The 21,294-nt window shown below is 31.4% G+C and overlaps 1 protein-coding gene across 2 annotated transcripts; it reads left to right on the forward strand.

Annotated features, from left to right (window-relative positions):
• The first annotated feature begins 173 nt into the window (after window positions 1-173).
• On the forward strand, window positions 174-21,188 carry LOC129234391 (ribose-phosphate pyrophosphokinase 2-like). Of its 2 annotated transcripts, none has more exons than XM_054868385.1 (7): window positions 174-299; window positions 7,241-7,424; window positions 9,571-9,693; window positions 10,927-11,051; window positions 16,952-17,125; window positions 17,669-17,828; window positions 20,080-21,188. In XM_054868385.1, exons 1-7 carry the CDS (start codon window positions 178-180, stop codon window positions 20,170-20,172), a joined length of 981 nt encoding a protein of 326 aa, XP_054724360.1. In that variant the 5' UTR covers window positions 174-177; the 3' UTR covers window positions 20,173-21,188. The 2 variants fall into 2 exon arrangements, with proteins under 2 accessions (XP_054724360.1, XP_054724361.1); XM_054868386.1 differs by having other exon boundaries at window positions 9,595-9,693.
• The last annotated feature ends 106 nt before the right edge of the window (window positions 21,189-21,294 follow it).

A 21,294-nucleotide genomic window follows, 5' to 3' on the forward strand; every position in this document is an offset into this window, starting at 1 on the left:
GAAATAAACTCAGCCGATAATGCTCAACTGTAACTGTAGTGTTATACAACCGGCCAGCGTTTTCTGTCTGTTTACTTTTTACTATTGTTTTCGTTTTATTTTTAGTTGCTCTCTGTGGTTTTGTAAAGGGCAATTTAAGATCTCATTCTTTTTCCCTTTTCAGAAGCAAGAAGCATAATGCCAAATATTAAAGTATTTAGCGGAACATCTCATCCTGAGTTAGCCCGGAAAGTCGTTGATCGTTTAGGAATACCATTAGGAAGAGCAGTGCTGAAAAAATTTAGCAATCAAGAAACAAGGTATGCGATGGAAACTTCCTTAATTTAATCCCATTTAACTTTCAAATGTAAAAAAAAAAAAAATTAAGACGCAATTGTGTTCCCAGTTCAATGAAAATCTGTTTTGTTTTGTTTTGCTAAATTCTCATTTGCTTTTAAAGATTGGAAAGGGTCAATGGTATATTTAAGGGGGCGGAAGGGAACTACCCCTCGTCTTAATTTAAAGATACCTACTATGAATTCAATTTTCCAACCAATTCGGTTTTTTGTATATTTTTTAAGACAATTTATTCAAATGTGACTTTTAAATATCTTTGTATGACGTTGCTGATGTTTGATTTATGAAAAGGAAGACACATTTTTTTTCTCATCAATTTGCATTCAAATGTGCGTTAGTAAAATTTAATTCCTCTCAAGCTTTTAATATTCATGCTTTTAGGTGTTATATTTCACATTTTCCTCATCAAATCGTAATTCAGTCAAACCTAAATAATGCAAAATTGCTTAACATGAAGTACTCATTGGTCAACAATCACTTAATAATTTATCGGATAGCAGACCTGCCAAATTTATGAAAAGAAAAGAAGCAGGGGATTGGGTCTGAGCCTGGGGTCCTTTTGCTCAAGAGCCACATTGTAAATTTTTGAAGGCAAGGCTGGCCAACAATCCAACAATATTTCAATTTAGATGATTTAATTAACACTAGCTCTTCACTCCCCACTGTTTTTTTTTGAGCAATCACGATTGCTTATTGTTCTCATTTGACTGTTTTGATGTCCTATCTTTTTATTTTCCCACTGCCACCCTCCGCACCCTGTCGCCGTCGACCGGCTCCTCACGATGCTGCTTCTATAGCGAAAGCCGTCTCCAGGTTGCATCCATGTCCTACACACACGTGCATACATACACAAATACACACACACGCACACATACACATACACACAACTACCCACACAATCATGCCTGCACACTGACACAAACACATATGCCTACACACACATACCCCCCCACACACATACACACATTCATATACACAACTACCCACACACTTATGCCAGCACACAGATAAACACACATGCCTACACACACATACACATACCCTTACACGCAAACACACATACCCCCACACACAAACAAACACGCCTACATACACACATTTGTGATTGCGAAAAACATAATTTGAATTCAAGATGTCAAAATTCAAATTAATTTTTTTTTTGTTATTTTTTTTTAATTTCAAAAAGCGCTCAGTCGCATGAGTGTAGTCAGGATTAAAGTTAGGGTCGGGCAAGCCAAGGTACGACAAGATGGTGGTTTTTAGTTGCCCCTTTGCCCAGTGCCAGTTTTAGAGGCCAGGCAATAACTTGATGCTGCCGCCCTTACCCATCTTGCTTTAATTTCGTATACAAAAATTCAAAGAAATGAGTGAATTTATGAAATGTATTGGCTTTGAACAAAAGATAGATACTAAAAGTTATAAGTCCTAAAACATTTTATGGTGTCTTTGAATAAGACAAAAGACTGAGATGAGAGGATTGAGCCATACCCCTCGGAAGTTTTTTCAAATTGAAGCCTTAAAAATGCAGTTTTATTCAATTTTTGGTGGTGTTAGAGATGGTTAGAGGAGAAGTTTCGCAGCCCATCTCAGAAGAAATTTTCAACATTCACATCAAAATTTGCATTTTCAGGCATTTGTAGTCAAATTAAGGAAAAGAGAGGTTAGAGTTAGCGCTCTCAAATTATTTTTTCAAAAATGAAGTCAATGTTAGGTTATCTTTTGTAAAGTCAAAAGTTTTTCATCCTTACAAATTTGGGTACAGACGTGATATACCCCCCATTTGACGACATTCGATTTTTTTGCACAAAGTTAAAATATTTTTCTCGCCAATGAGGCGATAATTTTTTATGCATGGCATCCCTGCCCAAACAAACCTGTGTTTAGCAACCCGAAGGCAATCTTACAGATCTGTTCAAACTTGTTTACTTGGGTTGTTTGGGTTTCACGCAGGAGAGATACGTGGTGTTGTTTCGTGCAATATACCTTACAGGAATGCTTATTTTGTGTTAGTTTAAATTCAGTAGTTGTGTTTTGAAGTAAAAACATTAGAAAATGCCAGTTTCTTCAAACTTGAAGGTTAATTAAAAGTTAACTCCAACGTGGTGTGTATCTGTAACGTGCCATTGTCATATGATGTATTGTTTTAGACTGAGTGTGAATATTTATACCATATAAAAAGGTAAGTTCTTTATTTTAGAATTCAAAAAAAACCTCTCACTTCCAAAATTCTTTGTTTTTACAAATCCTTGAGGGGTTCTTGTAGTTTTTAACTTTATTTTTACTGTATGTAAATTAATTTTACAGAAATAGTACGGTTATTTTGTTCTAAAAGTTAATTCTTATCGATGCCACGAATTATTTAGATATTCTATTAACTTGCCTCCTTTAGGTACTGAATTTTATGTTAACAATTGAAAGTTCTTTCGGTTGTACTCTTAAAAATGCTGAATTTTATTAATAAATCTGCACAATAATGGTGCATATTTCACACTTAAAACAGTCATTATTGTACACTGAACGGAAGGAGCCACCCTTGGGTGTCTCCATGAAAATATACATAACTGTGACCATACTCCGACTGTAATGTATATTAACAGTCGGAGGGATAACCTGGCGAGCCAGAGGTCTCATAGTACTTTCGTAATGAGACCGAGGCAGGGCCGGCGAGCCGAGGTCTCATTACGAAAGTACTATGAGACCGAGGGCTCGTATCCCGGAGAAATGATGAAAAAAAAATTAATGCATTAATTTCGACTTGTAATTAATACAATAATTTATTTCATTGTATTTTAATATGTTTACAAAAACCCCCGGCCCTGTACATTTTTGAAGCATATATTCGTGATGTTTTTTGTTGTGATTTTATGTTGTTTTTATATATATTGTGTTCTGAAGTGCTTTGATCATGTTTTTTTATCTGATTTTTTCCTGTTGGCGCTAAAAAAGCATCGCTAAGAACGATGTATGACATATATCGTCATACATTGTTTTCTTGGCGACGCTTTCTTGGCGCCAACAGGAAAAAGTCGCCAAGGGTGGGGTATATCACATCAGTTCCCAAATTTGTTTTGAAAACATAATTTTAGATTATCTTCAAAGATAATAAACACGCATCACAAATCACCAAATGGTGATTTGTGATGCGTGTTAATGAAATGAGAAAGGTTCAGATCCTCTTTTCTAAAACTTTTTGGGAAAGTCATAGAAACATATTTCAGGATATCTTTGATGATGTTAAATGAATGGTAAGAATTCAAGACTTGTTCCAAAATTTTTTTTTTAATTTAAAAACCGCTATTTTAAGCTATGTATGTTGAGACATTTGGAAAGTACAGCTTGGAATCTCTCCCTGGAAATTGTTTGAAATTTAAAACACTATTTAAGGATATTTTTTGACAAATGAACAACCTCTTATCTTATAAAAGAGTGCTGTTTTACTATTATGTAGAGTAACACACAGGACATAACGCACGGGACAAGAAATTATAATATTTAATTTGCAGTTAATAAACAATAAGTTTACTAAAATAATCAGTGTTTTATATTGATATAATAATCCAAAATATATTTTTAAATTGTCTTGTGATAAATTTTCTACATTTTGTAAATTGCAACCAAAAAATGTTTTGCTTTTATGTGCAGCAAAGCAATACCAGCAGATCAATGCAAGTGTATGGTGTGTGAAAATTTTTTCTCGCAACTGTCAACATTGAAAATTGAATGCAGTCCTGATTTTTGGAAAGCTAATCTCTGTGATGATGTTGTAAATTCTGACTGTCGGAATGGAAAGTGTGAGGTATGCAGCATGGCCAAAAGATTTACATATTCAAACATTGAGTTGGCCAAAGAAGTTACATGGAAAGAGTAGGAGACAGCAGAAAACAAAAGATTGATATGTTCAATGAAAAGTGGATCTACTGGAGAACTCCTTGATCATCTCAGGAATACATTCCATATATCAGCTCACATATGAATGTCAAAAGATTTCAGGCTGAAAATTGTTCCAAAAATAAGGAAAATCCTTATGTGAGAATACTACAACTTGACCTCGCAATGAATTACTGCTGAGAGTATCAGAATGAGATTCGAAGTGCACTTTGGTCTCATGGCAACGTGACTTTATTTAAAGGTGCTTCAATACATTGTGGTGAATGTAAGACACACCTCATATGCTCAGATCCAAAAAAGGGAGAAGAACGCGGTCAAGGTGTTTATGGAACATCTATATATGAACATGAATTGAAACCAAATTCACCTGACACGATTAATGTTGAAGAAGTTATTTGGACTGATAGACCAACATCAGAGTTCAAACACTGATTCATGGCCAAATTATTGACATAACTAAGTGAAAAGTATAGGAAGACTATTGTCTGGAAATACACAGCCAATATGACATGGCAAAGGTATTGTTGATGGAATTGGCGGGAGATCAAATTCTCTAATGAGAACAGCAGTGATGTGCAAGGGGCCAATCTGCAGTCATAGTTCAGAATGCCAATGATTTTGCACGTGTTGTAAGGGGACTAATAACAAGTACCACTGTCATTTTAATTGAGGATAAAGAAATTCCAAGAAGTGACAAGGTGTGGGAAGAAACTGACCCTATTCCTAGCATGAAAATATGCCATGTTATCAAATCAGTGCCAAATCAACCCCTACGTTAATACCATAATTCAATCAAATTCCAACAATTCAATCAAACTCCAACTTCTGATATCATTGTAGGGAATTGCGTGTTAGTGACTTACGACTCCCAATATTTTCCCAGGAGGAATTATTGCCATTAAGGATGATGAATTTGAAGTAAATGTTATGGTCAAAGCTCTTTCTAACACATGGAAATGGCCAGAGAAAGAGGACAGGTTGTGGTTCTAACACAAGATTTGATGATAAATATTTTTCTGTGTACTGTTAGCTCTATATTATCTGGATTGGATTTTGAAAACGAAAATTAAAATGTTTCAATTATGAGTAAAATTTTTACCATGAAACAAAAGAAATTACACGCAACATAATACAGACAGATTAATTATCACATCGAGAAATTTTTTAAGTTGTAAGGGTGATTTTGAAGAGCAAGATCTGAAAAGTGTTCTCATACATAACTTTGTTATTTCAATTATTTTTCAACTATTACAATCAACTCAGCTAGTCGAGACAGATTTTTTTTATAATGTCTCAGGTGGAAAGAGATTTATTTTCGTAAAACAATGGGCAAAAAAATTTCTTAGCTGTACTTGCAAAAGAGCACGAAACTGAGTTAGATGATACCCTGCTCTACCGATGGGTAAGGGGGCCCCGGCCGAAAGGTCTGTTCTCTGGAAGCCCTAGATGGCATAGCAGAGCGGGGTTCCCTATTCTGTACCCTGCTCTACCGGATTCCTAAAATCATATATTTAAACTTTACTAAAAGGTATAAAAACATAAGTATCAAGAAGTTTTGTATGATAACTTATTTAAAAAATAAATTAAAAATTTTTTGTCAAGTTTTCTAAATGTTAAACCCATTTTATGACCACTTTTTATGTTAGCCAATATGTGTTCAGTTTCGTACTGTGGTAATTCATATTTAATGTTGCCCCTGGGCTCAACCTCGTACTATATAGACATACCAAAATAGCATTCATGGCTCAAAATTAGGAAGATAAATGCTAATGAATTAAGCAGCAGTGTATCCATTAATTAGCATCAAGTGTTTTCAGTGTAAAAAATTGCACTTTTAAATAGCATGTTTGAACACAATGCAATAATATTTCCTTTCAGATAGACAACAAGATGCATTGCTTGTTTTAATAAGCAGTATAATTTTACCACCACCATTAGATTTTATGAAAAATTTAATTCAATTTTTTGGTTCGAGATTTTTTCTCCCCATTTGAGGCATTTTTGAACGGTAGAGGATGGCTTTTTTGCCTCTGGCGCCGCGCGACCTTGCACATAGGGACAATGTGACCCTGAGTGAACCATAAGATGATGGCAATGCACGGGACAAAAACGTTGTAGTTCTTACATGTTTGATTTAATTTATGTTTATCCTAAAACATATTTTTGAAGCATTACATAAATGTCTTTTGTACCAAGATGCATTTTGTTTATTTCATTGCTATGAAGTTCATACAAAAACAAACTACTCTTAAAAGTAATGCATGGCACATTTTGGTTAGAGATTTTTTTGAATCATTTTTTCTAATGATAGTTAGCTTTCAAATGCAATTTGTTTTTTTGTTTAAGTGATACATAGACCTTACAAATTTAGATAAAAATCTTGACCAAATATGACAAGGAATTTAAATAATAAACATTAAAATTTGCTCCTATGTCTGTATTATTTAAAATTTAAAAGTCTTATAATATTTTTTAAATCATAGATAATAAAAAAATTACTGTAAAAATTATAAAATATTGTTTTCATATACTTTAGAATGTATTTTTTAAAAAAGTGTGTAAAAAAATTATATTCTATTAAATTAAAAAGTGCCCTTAAGAGGCTCATTTTTTTGAGAATCACCCATTTCTGCTTTTTAAAACAATTTCTGGTTTTGGTTCATAAATCAAAATAAAATAAATAAATGAATCTTAAGTAGCTGTCGAGAGTAGCTGGTGGCAATTCGGGGGGCGGTTGCCACCCGAATTGATAGTTTCATTCTTGCAATTGTAATTTAGAATCATTGTTGAGTAAATGTATATATTTTTAAATTCTTCAAATTTTATCCGGATAAAGGAGGTTCTGCTGTATTATGCAATTATTAGTTGTTGAGATTTGGTTTTGGTCAGGAAGAAAATGTTGCCTTGTGCTGTCACTAGATTTCAGTTGCATTAAACCCAAACTTTCTTAATTTGAGTACTAATTAATGTGCCTATGTGTGAGGAATTGGCATCTTTATTCAAAAATAAATTTCAGTGTTGAAATTAAAGAATCGGTGCGAGGAGAAGACGTGTACATCATTCAGAGTGCCTGCGGAGAAGTGAATGATAACCTGATGGAGTTGCTGATCATGATCAATGCGTGCAAGATTGCTTCTGCATCTAGAGTCACTGCTGTCATACCTCTTTTCCCATATTCTAGGCAAGACAAAAAGGATAAGGTAATACAATAATTAGATTGTCTTTTATCATTGATTTTAATCATGGCTTGCATCCATGTTTATTTAAAACAATAATTCTTGACCGGTGGTCCGACAAACTGGTACCTGTTTGCAGAGAAAATTGACTGGTCCTCAGCCATTTTTTCTTTTTACGTTAAAAGAAATTTCTTAAGTAAATTAATTTAAAAAAATGATAATAATATGTAACAATAACCGGTGCAAAATTTTCTACATATATTTTCATATTTCTCTGTTTTATCACAAATATTTATTTGTTTTTGAATGATCATTATAATTACTTATTTTTACATTAAAAGAAAAGAGCTCTTTCTTGAGTTGAACCAGGAAGCATTTATTTATTTATTTATTTATTATTACTTTGTAAAGAAAAACAAACGCTTTAACAAGTGTTCAAAAGTTTTTAATGTCTGGTCCGAGAGTCAAAAGTTTGAAAAAAAAAAAAAAAAAAGTAAAAAATTTAAATCTCATCGGTCCACAATTTTTTTCAAGAGCTTTTGTCGACCCGCAGGTACAAAAAGATTGAAAAACGCTGTTTTAGAAGACATTCATTAAAGTTATTAATTAGATTCTTTAGGTATCTTCTTTTGCTTTGTAACTTCCAATGTCATCCATCTATTACATATAATGTTATTGTTACTAACAATTAATTATTGCTTTTAATGCAGAAAGGATTTATTCAAAACTGTAAATCAGATTCTAAATTGCTGGTCTGCAGAAATCCTCAGAGATCTTTATATGTCCAAGCTAAACTATTTTCTTTTATTTAAATTGAATAAGTGAATAATAAAAATCAGAAATTAAATCTTTTATGAGATATTTTTGCATTAATTTTATGATTACTTATGTATTTTTGTGATTTTTCTTCAACTGCTTACTTATTTATGTGTAATAATTACAATAATTACTTTTCTTTGCATAAATGTTGTTGTAAATAAATTATACTAAAAATGTTGCAATGAATTTATGTAACAAGTTCTTAAGTGCATAGTGTTTTTTTTTTTTTGTAAATTTTTACTGGCTTATTAGTTAAAAAAGGTGGACAAACGGTACTCTTAATTAAAAGAATTGATCAATCAACCCAATTTTTTAACACGCTTTTATTAGCTTCACCTGTATGTATGTATCTTGTAACGTAATCTTGCAGCTCAAATTTCGCTCACTTGCTGCGATCGGATTCTTTTGAAATTTGGCATGCAACCTCAGACCCGATGACAATGCAATATTCTATAATCACATTAATTAATTAACTCTTTTAATTGTTAGTTTCCTCCAATTTTAATCAATATTTTGGCATAAATCCAACAATGTGAAAAGGAAAAATTTTTAAAAATACATAAAAAAAGTGCTTGCAAAAATTATTTAAAAATATCTACAAAAAGCTTTAATTTTTCTGCATCAGACAAAATTTGTTCCAATGTTCCAAGGTAATTAGAACATGAAATATAATTGTTTTTAACTAATTTCATGCCAAAATTTAGGTGAGCCTTCAATTGGAAATCCATTGCTGATCAGACCTTGTTGAACAAAACTTCTATTCAAATGCATCTCAAATTTTCAAAGTAATATAAATATGATTTCCGCAAACATACATCGATGACTCACAGTAGCTCCCCATCGGGGTGCCCTTGTCTTAATTTTAAGACATTACCTCACACTCGTTTTATAAATAATTTCGTCGCCTGATAATTCTCCAACATAAGACTAAAAAAGAGAAAAATAAAATAATAGTTTAAAAAACTAAAAAAACATGCTTTCGTAGCAAAATGAACTAAAAAGTGAAAAAAATCTTTGGATGATAGTAGTTGACCAATCACTTAATTTTAATGTAATACAAAAAAGCGTGAGATGCTGTCTATTTACATTTTTGCTTGGACAACAAAGGGAAGAAATTCAAGACAACTGATAAGAAGCCCCCCACACTTTTTTGTATTACATTAAAATTAAGTGATTTTTTTTCACTTTTTAGTTCATTTTGCTATGAAAGCGTGTTTTTTTAGTTTTTTAAACTATAATTTTTCAATAGAAATTTCATAAGTTAGTAGATTTGATATTCATTCTTGAAAAATAAATGATCTGATTGTTGATTAAAATACTGTTATGCAACCAATTTTGTGTCTTCTTTTAGTATAAAAATGTTATGTCCTCACAGAGCAGAGCACCCATCACTGCAAAACTTGTTGCTAACATGCTCACCGTGGCTGGAGCTGATCACATTATAACTATGGATCTACATGCCTCACAAATACAGGTATTTCATTTTTCCTTCGCACAATTAATTCCCATTTCATAAAATCTGCATCTTTGTTCAAATCTATAGTTGGAGCAAAGCTGACCTGGCAGCATCTTAATGCTGAGATTGGGATCTGCACAGCCTTCACAATGCTGCCAGGTTAGGCTTACTGCGGCATCCATGGCAACGAGCAAGCCGACTTGTTGGCTAAAGAGGCTTCAACATTAAATCCACCTTGCCTCCCGATCCATCTTCAAAACGCCAAGTGAAATCTTGGGAGCAAAATTAGGCTCGAAAGAATTTCATCGCTCCGTGGCATTGCCAGTGGAAAATTTTGGGCGTGTCTTCTTCAAGACCAAACAAGACTGAAATTTTCCTTTCTCCCTACAGTTGAAGGGGTTACATCTTTTCGTCTCATTACTGGTCACGACTACTTACAAGCCCATCTTTTAAAATCGGACTGACCAGATCCCCGCTGTGCCCACTATGTGAAGGGACTAAGCAAATGACAGGGAAGCATCTTTTTGATTGCCCCGTTCTTCTCGACGTGCTGAAGGATGTCGTCTCGAGGGAGCTTTCCCGCTCTGCTACTGCATCTCTGTTGTATTGGATTGCAAGGCACCTTACGTCTGAGAGAACGTTGGTGGGTGTAAATTAAAAAAAAAAAAAAAAAGGTTAGGCTTGCTCCAATTACAGTTCAACATTGTTGTACTGCTGGGGTGGGAAGTAGGTCATATGTCTCAATCCATATATTTTTGTATCCATGACATAACTTCTGAAATGAAACAATTTTTACCAAATATAAATAAGCCTCAGTATTAGAAACAGTTTGAGCAGAATTGATCCCATATCCTCTATTAAGCAGCATCTAAGGCATGGCAATACTAAAGCTACTATGCCCATGAGGCCCGACCTGTGGGCTATATCAGGCCCACAAAGCTGATAACTATGGCTCATTATTATGCTCAATGTGTGGATACAAAGTATGTTCTGAACCCTTCAAAAAATGGATCATCTTCGCTAAATATTAAAAATAATTATTCCAAATATGGAGCCAAATTTTCAGGAATTGATTTCTAAAAAACAGATGGTAACTTTGAATTTAATAAAATAAGTATCTAGCAATGATGGCTTCTAAGCAGTGTCGTAAAAGGTGGAGAACTTCTGTCCTAGCCTATTTAAATTCTATTGTCTATTTTTAGGTTAATAACATTATTTGCATTATTGATTTCCAACTTGTTTAAATCACAGGGCTTTTTTGATATTCCTGTGGACAATCTGTACGCTGAACCAGCAGTAATAAAGTGGATTCAAGAAAATATTCCTGAATGGAGAAACAGTATTATTGTGTCCCCAGATGCTGGGGGAGCTAAAAGGTAAAAATATTCAATTAAAAAAAATATTTAGAAGAGCACTTTTCGATGCTTCTAAGATATTTGAAAATTTTGTATGCAATCAGGGACTTCTGAGAAAGAGAAATCAGGGTTCGTATGCTCCGGGAAAACCTGGAATTGTCAGGGAAAATGATTGTTAAAAATGTCAGGGAAAAAGAAAGGGAGTTTTCCAAATTTGCCCCCAAATTTTTTTTTTTTTTTCTTCAATTTTTCCCAAGGGAATTTTGTACCATGAGGTCTAATCTTCATTTTTATTGATGTTTCCTGGAAAATATAGTACAAATTTTGAGACAAATCGTTTTTTGATCAGAAAGTTTTTTCAGCTACATGTGAAACGTAGGCGCCATCTTTGGTCATTCACAAGATGGAAGTCGACTCGATGCTTCAATGCCAAAGTTTCCAAAAACAAAGCATAACTGAATGTTTTCGTTAACTGCAAACTAATGAAAATGGCACAATGTACTGCAAATTGTTTTTTTTTTTAATTATTATTATTATTTTAAATAATTTTCTTGAGAAATGAGAAATTTTGTTTGTAAAACTTAATTTTATCCTCATTGCCTTGGAGATATCAGGGGTCTGGCCAGAGGATATTTGGGTCCGTTAACGAACCCTTCACAAAAATCCGATCAACCAAAACGGACCTTTCACAAAATCCCGATCAAACAAAACGGACCTTTCACAAAATCCCGATCAAACAAAACGGACCCTTCACAAAATTCTGATAAACAAGATCGGATCTGTCACAAATTGTCTGCATATTTCTGTGTATAAACCGCATATTTCTGTGTATAAACCGATAATTTTTGGAACCTTTTTTTAAGTCAAATTAGAGGGGTCAGCTTATGCAAAATCGGCTAATTTTGAAAAAAAAAAAAAAGCGCTCTTGTGATGCTCCTGCAAGCGATAAATAATTGCTACTGCCAAATAAATATAATGGTTGTTTTGTAGTAAGTTACCGCCCTAAAGCTCCAGATGGAATAACTGAGCAGGCGGTGTATTTTATAATGGTTGTTTGTTTTATCACAGCTAATTAGCAGCGGTGTTGTTGTAAACTTTTCTGAAAAGGCATTGGTAAGTACTTTTCTCTGCTCATGATTTAACAAACAATAATAATATATATCTGTGAAATGAACTTAGAACTGCAAAGGGATAGTAAGGGTGAGGAAAAAATATGATCGCTTCAGATAGGGTTACCAACTTCGAAATTATCACCACTTAGCGTCTGGCGTTGAACCTTTATAATGACTTGATTAGAAAATATTCTCATCATTTTGCCAGCTTGTCAATATTTGCGTTTTTACGGTGCGGTGCCATGTTTAATTGTTATTTTGGGAGAAAATTATGTATGGGTTTTGATTTTTCGATGCTAACAAGGATGATTACCTTAAAATAAACTCTTTTAATTACCTATTTTTTTTCTTTAGGTGTCTACATTTTGAAATATGCAATCTTTTAACATCCAATATGAGAATCATATTTTGTTCTTTTTTCAAGCTAACTTCGCTTTATTAGGATTCAAATAAATGAAAAGTCTCTTTATTTCTGTTAGAACTCTCATTTCAAGTTTTTAAAGCAAAATTCCATTCATGAGTCAAAAATGAAAATGCTGAATAGATGGTTTATTTTATTTTATTTTTTGGGTCAACTGTGTCCACAGATATTAATGAAATGGTTATCATAGGACTCTAAAATGCAATTTTAAAATAATTTTATCAAAAATATTTCTTTTACCAGCCGTTTTTCTACTTTTGATGCCTTCACTTTGAGAATTGCGATCTCTTTGCATCTGATATGGGAATCCGATTTTTCGAATTTTTTATGATTATTACGCTTTGTTAAGAGGTAAACAATTGAAATATCTTTTTATTTTTGTTAAAATCACGGAATTTATAAGTTTTAAACGAAATTCTGTGCTTTTTAAGAGTGTCTTGGGTCAAAAAGTTGAATGCTGAACCCTATTCTGAATTTTATTTTATTTATTTATATTTTTGTTACAATTATTTTAAATACTGTACAGAAATATATCTAGTATAATTTAACATAATGTAGAATGGTAGATAAATATTGATACTTGAAAGATACTGATACTTACCCCCCCCCCCCCCCCGTCAAATGTCAGAAAAAAATCCAGAATGATTTTCTCGACATAGAAGAGGAAAACACTCAACTTTAAGTTTTAATTGATGCAGTTTGTGCCATATCTCTAAGTTCTAAAATTTCGTTTTAACAAGAAAAAAAAAATTTTTTTCTTTTTTTTGCAAAATTTTTTGATTTTTCAAAAAATTAATTCATTTTTCACAAAAGACGGACCCTGTGAAAAATCCTGGACAGACCCCTAGATATGTTAAAAACTTTTCAACTGAATTTTAGTTTCATGAAGATTTATTATTTTAAAATTGTTTTCATTCTACAAATTCAAAAAAATTTGATTTATTCGTATTTTTTGACATTAGCCGCCATATTTGGTCATTCCCAATAAGGAGGTATACAAGACTCTTCAAGTGCCTAAGTTTCCAAAAATGAAATTGAATGTTTATTGCAATGCAAATTATTGAAAGTAACATAAAACTTGGCTTTCGTTTTCGAATTTTTCTTAATTATTTTTTTGAAAAATGCAAAATTTTATCTTCCAAAATATTATTTTATTCTAATTGATATGAAGCTTATGTGCTAAAAACTCTATTTTGTCTTTATTTCAGTTTTTTAAGGATTATTAATTATTTATTGCTACTTTTATGCTACAAATTCAAAAATCTACCTATTATCTTAAACTTTTCATTTAGTCGCCATGTTTGGTCGTTGCACAATGGAAGTAGACATAAATTTCCAAAAACAGAATTGGGTGTTTATCTCAATGTAAACTATTGAAAATAACACAAAATGTGCAATAACTTATGCATTTTTAAAAGTTAATTTTTCTCTAGAAAAGAAAATATTTAATTTTAATGTAAACATCCTTTAATATGCAGGGGTGAAAAATCTGTGCCAAACTGGGCCAATTTTCTAATTTTGATGCAAAACGGCCAAATTCGCGATTTTTGCACCAAACTGTGCCAAAAATGCGATTTTATTATCCAAAAACATTTATTATACAAGGAAAAAATAGCAGTTACTTTCATTTTTTGACATTGAAAGCTAAAAAGAAGCATATAAGTGAAAGGGGTGTAAAGAATTGCTTATATCTAGGACCAGTCTAGCTGGGCCCAGAGCCTGTTGCTGATCGTCACTTTTGTATTTGTATTTGTATATTCGCCGAAAATTGCGTGCTGTGCTATAAATTAATCTTTTTGCATCCTGTAAATTTTTCAACAATTTTAAAAAGTAGAGGTTATTTTCACCTATGTTATTTTAAATTAGCTCATTTTATCTCTTATTTCGTGATTATTTCACGTTTCGAATAAAATTAAGATGTAAGGGAATGTGGGGGAAAATGAAATAGCGGGTCAAAGTGGAATGGGGAAATATTTACTCTACTTTTAACGTCACCTATCTAGTTATATCTTAACTATGTAGTAACATATTTAGTCTACTTCAGTCAAGAAAAAATTACCTCTAAACATCAAAGAATATGATAATACAAGCCATTTTCAAAAATTGTCTCGTATTATCATATTCTATTGTGATAACTAAATATCACAGTATGAGTATTACTCATATTGTGATATTTTGTCGCCAGTAAAAAATTAGTTCTGTCATGATTAAATGATCAAGTTATTGTTATTAGCATTTTAAATATTAATTTAGACATGCCAATATTTGGTGCAGTATTTATTTGCTTACTATTATGCTTAGTTGTATTTTAAATACTTTCTACAGTTAGTCAAGAGAGAGTCCCACATTCCTCTACTTATAATTTAATAATATATGTAGAAAAAGAGTCTTAAGAGTTCATAAAATATTAAAATTTATCTTTTAAAAAACTGTATTTGCGCAGTATTATCTCTACCACACATGAATGCATCCATCACTTTAAAATTATTTTTGAAAAAGTAGTTTCTATAGCACCTTATCTACTGGCTGCCATGCATACCTGCATCTATTTCATTTAAATTATAAAACAAAATATACATAGTTTATTTATTACATTATCTACTAGATACTACTGATAAGTAAGAACGTTTTCTCTGGTACTGGGCAATATTGGAACTAATCAAAAGTAACACATCAACATTGAGCAAAGTTAAATAAAATGCAAATATGTGGTCAAGGCAGGTATTGTGTAAATCATCATACAAAACAAGTCCATATCCTTGTTTTTCATGATTGTTTTGTTCAGCCAATGAAATGTTACTCCTGAAAATGAGCTGCTTTATAAAGTTAAAAATAATGTTAATCCTGAGAAGAATCAGTGTATACTCTTTTTATATAAATGTTGATAAATAAATTCTTCAGTATTTGTGAATTAAAATTTTGAAACATTTTTAGCTTCTTTCTTAAGGATTTTTAAAATCCTAAAAGGTCTAAGTACTGAAAAAGTTTTTAAAGCTTGAGGAATTTTTATTTATTTATTTATTTTTTTTTTTTTTCAAGATTGTATTAGTCTGTGCAGTGGAGACCTATTAATTCAAGTATTAAAAGTAAAATTTCAAATATTGATAGAAGATGAGAAAATTTTAACAACTTCTATAAGTTCGGTCGTGTATTTTACTTTTCAAATCAGCTAATCAATTTCAAAAAAAAAAAAAGTCTCCCCCCCCCCTTAAAAAAAAAACAATGTAAAAAAGAATCTCACATTTTTTCTAGTATATCCCCTGCCCCCCTCTGATTTTTTTTTTTTTTTTTGTAACTGCTTATAAACATTTTTTAAAGGTTTTTTTTCACTTTTGCTTTGAATAATAAATGTTCAAAAGGCATTTTTAAATTGATTTTCTTTAAACCAAAGTAATAAATAATCAAACATTTTTGCACAACATCTCCTCCCCCCACCCTCTCTGTGTGTTTTATATAAATGTTTTTATATAAATTAATTAGAAACTGCTTATAAATATGTTTTTTAAATATTTTTCTTTTTCTCTCTCTTTAGCTTTGAATGTAATAAATATACAAAAGTCATTTTTAAATTGAAATACTATAGTTGTTGTCCGTGTCATGTACTGCTATAAGTAAATATGAGAGATGTTTGCAACAACTGCTATGAAACAACTAAATTAAGATTCTAGTTAAATATGCATTTTGATTTATCGTACATTTTCTAAAAGTAGTTTTTGCGCACTTATTTTAAATGACAATATTGCTACCAAATTGGGTTGTAAAAGTAATTTATGTGTTAAGTAATTTGGCATTGGCCTATGATTGGCAGATGTTGATTTTTGTTATTATGTATTATATGGTATGCCCATCGATGTAACAAGTTAATCATTTTTAAACTGAAAAATATCTTTGTATTTTGCTCAATATGTTTTGTGCTACTAAGAAATTTAAAAGAAGTATTGTAAACCATAAGCGGATGCTAAAATATTGCTGCGTGATTACAACAAAATGCTAATATTATGCATGACAAGTGGCATCAAAGAAACGCAAAAGTAAGGTGAAAGTATTTTGTTTTCAACAAGTAGTAAACGAATGAAAAGAATTTTGAACAAAGTGTAAAAAAAAAAAAAAAAAAACCTCAACATTTGCAGGGGGGGTGGGGGGGGGGAGCCAAGATTTTTTTTTTAACTAAGGGGAAAAGTTTTAGTTCTTCCACATTGATACTTTAAACAATTTTGAGTATTTTGAAAATATTGTTTTTTAATTTAATTTTGAATGCAGCGAGTAACCTGGAATTTTCTAAAAAACAACCTGGAAAAGTCAGGGAATTTTTTTTAACCACAAGTGTATGAACCCTGAAAAAGCCTTTTCTGAAACCATCTGTTTTAAACCACTATGTTCTTTTTCAGAGTCACAGCTTTAGCTGATCATTTAAAGGTGGCATTTGCTTTGATTCACAAGGAAAGAAAGAAAGTAAATGAAATATCCGAAATGATTCTCGTTGGAGATGTAACCGATCGTACCGCAATATTAGTAGATGATATGGCTGACACTTGTGGAACAATATGCCATGCTGCAGATAGGTAACTTTTTTTTTATTATTATTGGAGGGGGACCAATTTCTGTCCAAAATAATAGCAATAATATATCATTGAATAACTTTTAAAAACCACTTCATTTTAAAATTAACAGTTGAATGATGATTAGAATAATTTGCATTACTTTCGGTGTTTTGAACAAATAAAGCTACTGGCTGCTTTTTCCAATAGGTTAAAAGTTAGGTGCTGTTAAAATGAAAACATTATATGGATTGCATATAGGTGTTTTTAATTTCAAACATTTTTTATGTTTCTAACAAAATATAACTAGTAAACTTCATTTTAATTTGTAAAAAAGCAATTTTTCCTTTTTTTTTTCTAGAAATCCCTGAAACTTTTTCTTTTTTTTTATATTTATACTGCATACTACCTATCATGTAAGCCCTTATTGCTAGTTTTATTTCCATTATTATGTAAGCGGGAGAAATAAAACAATTTTAATCTTCATTTCTGAAGACTAATATATTTAGCTTATCTTAAGTTAGTATGACTTGTTTACAATTATTCTTAAAAAAGTAAATTCTTTAGGCTCATTGAAGCTGGAGCTCAAAAAGTTTATGCCGTTATCACTCACGGTATATTTTCCGGATCTGCGATTTCTCGAATCAACAATGCAATATTTGATGCAGTTGTCGTAACAAACAGCATACCTCAGGACCTTCATATGGCTGAATGTTCTACTATTCAGGTAACCTTTCCTTTTCTTTAACAATTCTTTTTTTCTGCAACACTTGATGATTCCAAGGACTGCTTTTACAGAATTTTGTGCATGATTTCAGTTGTCATAATGTATTTTGTTACTAAAAGTCATACATTCATGTGGTCATGATGTTGTTACCCCATGTATGACATCCTACTGTTTTGATTCGTTTTGGCATTGTATGACATTACCACATGTTACTAAATATCATACGATGCCAAAAAGGAGAAAGGCCATTAAACTGAAAATGTTTTTGTTTAAAATTTTTGGCACATAAGTAATTTAAAGTCACTAATAAACATCTTTTATTATTTAGTAGTTATTTTAGATGAAATATTGTAACAGGTTTATATGAGATTAGAAACATGAGAACTAATGAATTACTGAGGTAGAGGTTTGATCAAAATTTTGCTATTACCCGATTCTGAATACCAATAATTCCGGGTACCAATAGTGTTCCAAATTTTAAATCTGTAAGGAACCTGCTGTTTTATTCACTGTTTGATTGATTTCATGATGAATTTGAATTATAATTACAGATAGACTTAACAAAAATTCCTTACGATTCCATATTTTTAGGATATCTCACTAGACTCCTTTGTGACTAGTTAATATGAAGTGTCAAAAATTCACGAATTTGTTTGTATTAGATGTTAATCGTAACAACCGTAAATAAATAAAATGAGGTTGTTTCCTACAGTCAAAAGTATTACTTTTAGTCACTGAAATTGATAGAATAAGCAAAAAATAATAATAAATAAATAAATAAATAAATAAAAATAAATAATAATAATATGACGTCAGAAAAAAAACTTTTATTTACCCAAAGTTATAATGTACTTTGGCGTACTACTCCATTGGCGCTCAGAATTTTTATGCATTGTTTTAAAAAAATTTGCCGTTAAACAGTAATATTAATAACAATCATAATGAGAATGTTAAATGAAGGCTTTTCTGAAGCAAACAGGAAATTCAATAGTATTATTGCACAACAATATTTTTATCTTTATTGATGAGCTATAATTCTCCAGCATATTGCATGAGTAGTAAGAGTCCAAGTTTTACTAATAATAATAATAATTCAATTAGCAAAGTGGGATGCGTAAGTAGAGCAGCCAAACTATCAATTAGAAATTCATTTTCTATTGCGTGAATCATCTTAAACTAAGTGATGAAAAAGTCCTATTATGAACAATAACAAGTTTATTAACAATTAACGATTGTATAAATTAAAATCAAAGAAAAAGTTACTAACTCAAAGCCATATTCAAAATTAAGCTTCACCTAATACTGTATCTAAATTCAATCTTATTTATGTTTACTAATCCCAATTTATTATTACTAAAGATGGTATCAAAAACTATTTCATGATCTGCATTCCTAGATACTTGATACTAACTATTCAAGATACTCAACGAACACTAAGTTCAGACAATGCTTGAAGATTCAATCAGATCATATCTATCGACAATCAAAAAACTTAAGTCTCAGCTAATACATTCTGACAAATACGAACAGGGAACTCGATGGCTTAATAAAGCCAGAGAGTCAAAAAAAAAAAAAAAAAAAAAAGCTAGAATCAGAGAATGAGCCAACGGCTGAATCCTTATAAGTACAGCTATCCCTGATTAGTATAAATTGTCGTCATCTGTCCTCCATGTGCGGAAAGAGACGTGTGCAAATGCTTCCAGAACATTGTAGAGTCCAATGACGTCATCTTATCATTCGATGCCGGAAGGCGAGAGAAGAATTTCACGATCTGCTTTGGTTCTCTTTTTACTTTTTGTAGAATGGCTTTTTATATACATTGATTAGGCATATCCAACACATTTAATGTGAATATTATATTAGATTGCTAAGTTGTTTCACACAATAATTCTTTAAATATGTAATCAAAATACAATTTTTGGGCAAAAATTTATTGTTTTGTATATGGTTGGTTATATATATATATATATATATATATATATATATATATATATATATATATATATATATATATATATATATATATATATATATATAGTGGAATACTTACAGAAAAGTATTTTAGTTGAATATAAATTTTTGACATAAATACCGGGTATATACCGTGGATATTTACCCCTAAAAATAAATACCCAGGTATTTTACATCACTAACTGTATGTGACTGTTTTTAATGCAAATTTGTTTATCATTTAATCATATTAATGTTGTCTTAACTTACTTTATTAATGTAAAATTCTTTATTATTACAGTGCATAGACATTTCTATGATATTAGCCGAAGCCATTCGACGAACTCATAATGGTGAATCGATTTCTTATCTATTCAGTCATGTGCCCATGTAACTTCATCACATCAGTCATGAATATTTATTTACCAGACAAACTGTGATATTGGTCAAAAAAGGGGCATTTGCTGAATGAAAACGTGATCAATGCGAGTGCCATAAAATCAAGAACCTTTATGGATGGTTTTAAAATTTTCAGAAATTGGTCTCAAAACTGAATATTATTCTTACCTGGGAACCACATGAGTAATGTAATAAATGTTCAAATAGGCAGCAATCCAAAGAATATGTTAAGACATTTCTTTGATGCAAAAATTATTTGCCCTTGTGCCCCTATTATTGAGATACTGTCAACTCTCAATAACTCAAAGCTGCAAGGGACAGGCTAAAATGCTCAAGTTATGGGAAGTTTCCACAACAGTCTCGAGAGTATGGGACCCGATGAAAACTTCGAGATATAGGAATATTCGAGTTACAGTCTGACCTCGATTTAACAAACCTTTACTTATAGAAAAATTTCCCAATTTAGCGGATTTTTCTTTTTCCTCCAACTAAAATGAAGGCAAAAAACTCTATTTACCGAATAATAAACCCCAAATTAACAAATTTGAACAGCCGAATTTTTTTTTTTCTTAATTTGAGTTAAGAAATATCCAATTGTTTTCCAAATGATATATCCATCTTGCCCGAAGCAGAAAAAGACTTTTCTTGGAATCAGATATTTTTAATGGGCGAGGGGCACCCAAAGAATAGCGATTCTGTTGCAGAAAGTGATAGTGAAACTAATAAACTTTCTAAATATTTACATGGAATGGAAACTAAAAACATATCTCATGCAGCAGGCTGTAAATGACACAATATTTTCTTCTCTCCATAAAGTTGAAAGAGAACTATTTCGAGTCAAGTATAAAAAAAATTGTCAAAATCTATTACTCAGCACAATAAAATTTCAAATTAACTGGTGTACAATAAGTTGCGGAATGCTGAACAAAAAGTGTACACTTTCTAATTATGGATATTTTTGTGCAGTTGCTTATTAGGGCTTTTGATAAAATAAGTGCAATTTAAAAAAAATAATAATAGTTTGAACTTTGACATCTTGAATTCAAATTATGTTTTACGCAATCCCGAGTGTGTGTTTGTATGTAGGCGTGTATGTTTGTGTGTGTGTGTGGGGGGG

The sequence above is a fragment of the Uloborus diversus genome, chromosome 1 (genome assembly GCF_026930045.1).
Source record: "Uloborus diversus isolate 005 chromosome 1, Udiv.v.3.1, whole genome shotgun sequence".
Taxonomy (NCBI): domain Eukaryota; kingdom Metazoa; phylum Arthropoda; class Arachnida; order Araneae; family Uloboridae; genus Uloborus; species Uloborus diversus.

What these genes read in the sequence shown, in the direction of transcription:
- LOC129234391 (XM_054868385.1), top strand. Translation starts at nt 178, where the DNA reads ATGCCAAATATTAAAGTATTTAGCGGAACATCTCATCCTGAGTTAGCC. An exon ending in TTTAGCAATCAAGAAACAAG is followed by an intron (nt 300 to 7,240) that starts GTATGCGATGGA and finishes AATAAATTTCAG; the next exon opens with TGTTGAAATTAAAGAATCGG. An exon ending in TACATGCCTCACAAATACAG is followed by an intron (nt 9,694 to 10,926) that starts GTATTTCATTTT and finishes TTTAAATCACAG; the next exon opens with GGCTTTTTTGATATTCCTGT.